This window comes from Chenopodium album, chromosome 10, assembly GCF_948465745.1.
Source record: "Chenopodium album chromosome 10, dcCheAlbu1.1, whole genome shotgun sequence".
In the NCBI taxonomy this organism is placed as follows: Eukaryota; Viridiplantae; Streptophyta; class Magnoliopsida; order Caryophyllales; family Amaranthaceae; genus Chenopodium; species Chenopodium album.
The window spans coordinates 1,978,502-1,985,996 of NC_137843.1; the positions used below are offsets into that span (position 1 = coordinate 1,978,502).

The following is a 7,495-nucleotide window of genomic DNA, read 5'->3' on the forward strand; positions in this document are numbered from 1 at the left end:
CGATTTATATGCTCTATATTTTATTTTTATACATCTATATAGCAATCTAAAATTTCTACTCTCTTCTACCCTTCAGCCATAAGGCCCAAATATATTAGCCCAAAAGACCCTACATTAAAATTTACAGATACAGCCCAATTAACGGTCCAGGCTTTTAACCCGTATTAACAAAATCCAAATCATTCCACGTGTCAAATCACCATTCTTCCAGAGCAACGCTTCTTCCAGAAATCCAAAATGGTGAAAAAAAAAGGAAAAACAAAAAAATGGAAACAAACAAAATTAATTCCTTCATCACCATTAACAACACCTAAACTTCGTCATTTCCTCTCTCCTTACTCCAAACCCTTAATCGCAACCTCAATCCGCTGCTCCTCTTCCACTCCAAACATGTCCAAATCACCAGAAACCGCAGGTGACCGGCGGCGCAAAGTAGTGGTATGCGGCGGCGGAGTCATCGGAGTTTGCACGGCATACTTTCTCGCCAAAAAAGGCGCCGCCGTCACCGTCGTTGAACAGTCCTCCGTCGCATGCGCCGCCTCCGGAAAAGCCGGTGGATTCCTGGCCTTAGATTGGTGCGACGATGGGCCCCTCTCTTCCCTCGCACGTACCAGCTTCAATCTCCACCGTTCATTGTCCGATGAACTTGATGGGCCTTCATCCTACGGTTATCGTCCTTTGGACACCTTGAGCGTGGCAATTGATGAGTCTCATAGTAAATCCAGTAATAATGTTAAGAATTTACCGTCGTGGGTGGATGGGCCGGCCCAGAAATCAAAGCCCATTGGGACGGCCCAAACGACGGCCCAAGTGCACCCCCAGTTGTTCACGAGGTGTTTGATGACGAAAACAGTGGAGAAGTACGGAGCGGAGGTGGTGATTGGGAGGGTAGATGGAGTTGGGTTTGATGAAAAGGGTGATGGGCGAGTTGACTCGGTTGTTTTGAATGATGGACGAGTTCTTATTGCTGACTCGGTTGTGTTGGCTCTTGGGCCTTGGTCTTCTAAATTGGCTTTGGTGTCTTCGTTGTTTAGAGTTTATGGGCTTAAGGCCCATAGTATTGTTCTTGAGCCCAAAGATCCTGATCTTATCTCACCTCATGCGTTGTTTCTCACTTATTATCCAGCCCATGGTGGTAGGCCCATGGACCCTGAAGTCTATCCCCGGCCCACTGGTATAGCTTGTTCTATCAAGTTTCTTTCTTTATTTATTGCTATTGCATTCTTAGTTTGATTATTGCATTATTAAGTCATTTTTTATTATTGCATTATTGATTATTAAGTCATTATTTACAATTTTACAATGACATAATTTTTAGGTGTGTTTGTGATTTTACATTGTATTGGTATTGTGACATGATGCCATATTTTGCTGAAATATCTTTGGAGTGTGGGATGTTATGGCAAATTGTCTTATTTTGTTTCTATTGATAAGTTAGGTTTCAGTCTCGATTGAAGACTTATCTCAACGACCGAGTTTTGGTCGTTTTGTTCCCTTTGCCTGTTTAAGATAGTGGAATTATGGCACATTGAATATACTGCATAATATAGTTGAGTTATATTCTTTAACTCGAAGTAGTAAAGTATTGAACTATTGATCAGTGAATGGTTGGTATACTCACTACATTTTACAGTAGTAGTGTAAATATGTCACATTTGATTTGGGCTCAATTTTCAATACATTAATATAACTTTCGTTCTCTTAGTTGCATCTCCACTATATGTTCAATGTAGTCTCTTTGAACATACAGTGTATATGTTAGTGCATTAGTGCCTTTAGTGGTATTGTTAAGGTATTTGCAATATCTCATAATATAAGTTTATGCATCAAGTGAGTAATTAAGTATCGATTTAGGGGAATGATCAACAATTGGTTTAGCCAAGAGTAATTTCATTGTTGAAGATTCAAATTGTTTTAACTTTTAAGGCATAGGCCTCACTGCTGTGGCCTGGTCTAATCATGTTTGAGTGGCTTAATGTAAATTACATTCTTTCGTAGGTGAGGTGTACATATGTGGGATGTCATCAACAGAGGAGGTGCCAGACGATCCGGAGCAGGTTACACCCAATCCGGAATCAATAAAAATACTCAAACAAGTGGCCGGGAATGTTTCCACACATTTGAAGGAAGGGGAAGCACAGGTTACAGCAGAGCAAGCATGTTTCTTGCCATCCACTGATGACGGTGTTCCCGTAATTGGTGAGCTTCCGGGCATGAAAGGATGCTTTGTAGCAACTGGGCATAGCTGCTGGGGCATCCTTAATGGGCCAGCAACTGGAGCTGCATTGGCTGAACTTGTTATCGACGGTAAAACTAGTATTGCTGATCTTAGCCCGTTTAGCCCAGCAAGGTTCATTCTTAAAAGTAAAAGGTAATGAAGCTGTACATTAGCAGTGAGATACTGCGATATTACAACAATCATATTAGCAGCTGTTTGTTATTTGCATGATGTATAATGTATATCCTGGTCCTGAATATACAAATGGCTTCAGCAGTATGTAACACTGTATACTGAATTCAGGTCTTCAGGACAATATTTGATAGTGAGCAGTAAATTTAGATGGAGAAATAAATGAAGGCCTTAATTTCTGAACCAAACTTTGATTATCTATTTTTTTAGAACCAGTACATTTTCTATGGACACCTATGGATAGTACAATACGAACTACAGAGTACAAAGTACTTGTTTGTTACAATTGTGGAGTAACATTAAAAGGCGACAATCCTTTGTGGCTCTCCATAACATGAGGTTCCTACAAAAATTTAAAAGAGACCTTCATCAGAAAATTTTTCTACACACAGAATTAGAAGTTTAGAGACTTTGGACCAATTGAGTTGGAGATGTGTCTATTGTCTGATGATCTGGTCTGGCTGGAAGCCCAAGGTCTGAAGGTCGACTCTCTCGGGCTTTGAAATCAATCAATCAAAGCCTTAATCCTAAAAGTGGAGTCGGCTAACATGAACCAAATTTGATTATTCCGTGTAGTCATCAACATAAATCTCATAAATCTTTGAAATGAGAAATGAGAAATAAAAAAATAAAGGTCCAAAGAACGGGACCAGTGACTCTCTCGGGCTTTGAAATGAGAAATTAAAAAATAAAGGTCCAAAGTCAAAAATCTACTCGTACCATTTTGGGCTATTAAATGCTCGATAACTTTGAAGTTTCAAAGTCAAAAGTCCACCTATAAACTAATACGACCAAAATCCAATAAGAAACGAGAAAAGGCTTTTTATTAGCTCGTGTAGTAATTTATCATTGTGCTCCTCAGCTCCTCTTTATGTAAGTTGTACTCCGTACAACAAGTTTTACAATTTGTAAGACAAAAAATGGTCCCTCGTTGCATTTGTAACCAACCTACTCATTTATTGCATTATCCATTTATTCATACAACTTATGGCTTGGTGCTCCCAAGGCAGTATAAATGTCGCACAGATGAGCTGCAAAACGCTATCAGAAAATTCTGTTATTTTTTCGTTTTGTTATATCTACATGTTACACTTATTAAAAGTCGGTTGGTTGTTGTTCATATTGTTTATTTGTCAAGTTTATTGTTGAGGAGTTTTAGCCAACTTAGGTCTCCTTTATATTGATATTTACGACAATATATATAGTACATTAAAAGATTGTATCTAATTGTATTATTTCTGTACAATAAAAAAAAATGTATTATTTCTGTACTCTTATTTGTTTTCTATCTAACCAATGGGATTGGTCTACTGTGTCATTTTTCAAAAAATGACACCATAACATGATGAGGTGTCATCTTACGATTGGTCTATTTTTGATTTATTTTTAAATACCCGAAATATACTATACATGTATGTATGATTGTGAATACGTGTATTTTATTTATAGAATACATAATTATAGCTTTTTAAAATTTATTTTTATCTTAATAAAATCATTTTCAAAAATTAAATTAGAATTAAAATTTAGAAAAAAAAAATCATCTTTGTTCTTCATTCATAATAGTTTTGATTAATGTATAATCTATTCGCAACGCAGATCAAAATTTTGTCCACAATTCCGACCAAAATTCTGACCACAATTCTGTCCAAAATTCCGTCCAAATTCGGGTACAAATTTCATTTGGGGTTCGATTGATAATTTTGATTAATGTAAAAATCACATTATTTGATAGTTTTGAGAATGAAAAAGCCTTAGGAGTGTCCGAGTGTGTATTATGATGATGTAAAATGCAGATTTTTCAGTTTTTTTAATGTCAATGGATAACGAGGGTTTGTTCTTCAATTTAGAGTTCGAGTGTTTTTTTTTTCCCCGCACTGTTTGATTCAAAATCGTGTTTTGCGATTTTTGTAATATGTTTGTGATTAGGTAATTACCTGTATTTAGTTAGGTCATTACCTTAAAGTTGTAGTTATAATTAATTAGGTCATTACTTGTAGTTGGAATATGCTTGTGTGTAAGACACTCATTAGTACTCGTACTAGTTTTGCAAAAAATATTTTTAAAAATCTTCATGGTATCATTATCTTATTATATTTTGGAAAAGATATTTTTGAAATTTTTATCATATCATTTCTAGGGATTTTATTCTAGGGATTTTATTTTACAAATTCAATAAGGGCTTCAATTCAAAAAAATTCAAAAACCGCTTAAAAATTTACAATTAAAATACCGCTTTTAATTTCAAAGTTATAAAAGGGATTTTTTAAATGAAAAACGAAAATAAAGGGATTTGTTTTTAGAACAAATTTTATGTGGGGGTTATTAGAAAAAAAAAATAAATAAATAAAATCGAAAACCGCATTAGAGTATTCAATTTCATGTAATACTATATACTTAGGTTATTACCTATAATTGAAAAGGTTATTACCTTTATATGTAAAACTAAATTCTGATTTGTTGAATTAAAAATGATACATTATAGCTAATAAATTAAAATTCCATTTTACGAAAAAAAATTTAAGTCCATAAAGTAAATACCATGAGAATTAATTAGCTCATAGAAGTCCTATGCATGATAAAATGATGACTTTACAATTTGTTTGCAATTGGTGTAGCTCTACGGTTGTTTAACCGTAATTTTTACCATTACTATTAAAGGTTAATGCTTTGAAATATCAAAATACCTTATTTTTTAAATTATGTATATATGAAACTAGTTTTAGTCGACAGCATTCAAAAAAAATAATGTAACAAAAATATACGTGATCTATGTAACTAGTTAAAAAAAAAAACCGTATGTTACATACAAATCTAATCCGAAAATTTGTTTGTCATTGGAGTTGGATTGGAGTAGGGCTTATGTTGATTAATATATGTGATCTATAATATTATTTATTGAAAAAGTACGAGTATAAATGAACAGAGCCGATCAATAACTTACTCGGGTTCAAGCTCGGTTGAAGCTTGTTCATTTTCTCATATGAAATCTCGGGATCGTGCATGGACTCGCCTAAGTTAAATGAACATGAACATAACCAAGGTAATACTCGGCTTAGTTAATATACACATCTATGAATTGAACAAGCATTAAAGGTTAGTCATTACTCCCATCGTTTCATAATGCTCGCAAAACTTTCCGTTTTCATCCGTTTAATAATAATTGCAATATTTTCTTATTTTATAATGACCTACAATTACTTTCTATTTCTATCAACCCTTTTTACACTATTTTTTATTACTACATTTCTTTCTCCTACTAACAATTAAATATATCTCTAGTAACCATACTTTATATCAAACAATTCTCCTTCTAGTCATAACCCTATAATTTTCCAAAAACTTTTAGCCAACCCCACGTTTGTGATTATTATGAAACATATGGAGTATTTATTTTCTAACAATATATAAGTATATTATAGTATAGTGTGAGAAAGTATATCATAATCTAATATTTTGTCACTTCCATATTATAATAAGGTTAATACCAGAATATAAAAAACATTGTTTTCCTATGTAGTGACCAAACCTAGTTTAAGTCATTACCTAATCCACAAACAAATTCGAGAAAACTTAATTATATTTATCAGATCAAACAGGGGTTGCAAACAAAAAAAGAATGCGATAACTTCATCTTCTACAAACTTGATACTCCTTGTTCTTTGACAAAATTATTGCACAATTTGAGTCCACATAAATCATATTTCCGAACCATTGAAAGAGGAATTCTTTCTTTGCTAATACTTATGGACAATATTAATTTTCTAACAATATATAAGTATATTATATTATAGAGTGAGAAAGTATATCATAATTTAATATTTTGTCACGTCCATAATATAATAAGGTTAATACCATAATATAAAAAAGACTATTTTCCTATGTAATGACCAAAGATAGTTTAAGTCATTACCTAACCCACAAACAATTTCGAGAAAACTTAATTACATTTATCATATCAAATAGGGGTTGCGGTAGGTAAAAAAATGCGACCACTTCATCTTCTACAAACTTGATACTCCTTGTTCTTTGACAAAATTGCACAATTTGAGTCCACATAAATCATATTTTCGAACCATTTAAAGCGGAATTTGTCCTTTGCAAATACTTGTAAAAGAGATTGTTATGGAGATTTTTTTACGAACAAAAACCTAAAAACAAAAAATGCAAAAAAAATAATGCAAAAACACAATTTGTTTTCGAATTTTTATCACGATTTTAGTTTGGTTTTGCGAATTTATCAACAACTAACATTAAATTTAGGAATGGGAGGCTAATCTATGACATGATTGATGAACGATGATGAACGAACAATGATGAACGATGATGATGAACGATATGATTGAACAATGATGAACGATGATGATCGAACGATGATGAATGATATGATCAAACAATGATGAACGATGATGAACAATAACGATCAAAGAATGATGAAAGATGATTTCTAATTATAATTATAAATTTGAAAATTAATTTATATTATAAAAATAGATTTTCATAATTTATAATGATGTATTTCTAAAAAAAAATACATGCATTAAAAAGAATACATAAAAGAATACAATTTTAATACATTGTGCGCATTAAAAATAATTCAAAATGAAAATAAAAATACAAAGTATAAGCCAATTAAATCTTGCCACATCAGCAAATTGTGGTGTCATTTTTAAAGAATGACACTGCAAAAAAATTATAACCAATGTGTCTCATGTAACTCAATATGCAACATTAGTGTATCAATGAAGGTGTAGTACACTGATACATTTGTAATTTTAATGGAAATGATATATATGAAACCTTATCATGTAACACCCCTTATTTTACAATTTACATGCTTTGAAGAAACAATTATTAGTTTAAAAGGTTAAAAAAATGATAAGTAAAAACCAATTTTTTGTACAAAATTTACTTATCACAATTCACAAAGTAAAAATTTCGACTTCAAAGTAAAACCGTTAAAAAAATAGTATTTTTTTTTTTTGGTTAAACGGAGCGACTACATTAGATTAATAAGTAGCAAAATATAGTACAGGCCAGGATCAAGTTTGAGTACATAGTTCCCATGTGAAACATCACCTAGTA

At 32.6% G+C, this 7,495-nt stretch overlaps 1 protein-coding gene across 1 annotated transcript; it reads left to right on the forward strand.

The window, feature by feature from the left end:
- The first annotated feature begins 301 nt into the window (after positions 1 to 301).
- Positions 302 to 2,583, forward strand: LOC145563067 (D-amino-acid oxidase-like). The gene is made up of 2 exons (XM_081623476.1): positions 302 to 1,174; positions 1,999 to 2,583. Exons 1-2 carry the CDS (start codon positions 391 to 393, stop codon positions 2,373 to 2,375), a joined length of 1,161 nt encoding a protein of 386 aa, XP_081479602.1. The 5' UTR covers positions 302 to 390; the 3' UTR covers positions 2,376 to 2,583.
- Positions 2,584 to 7,495: the final 4,912 nt, after the last annotated feature.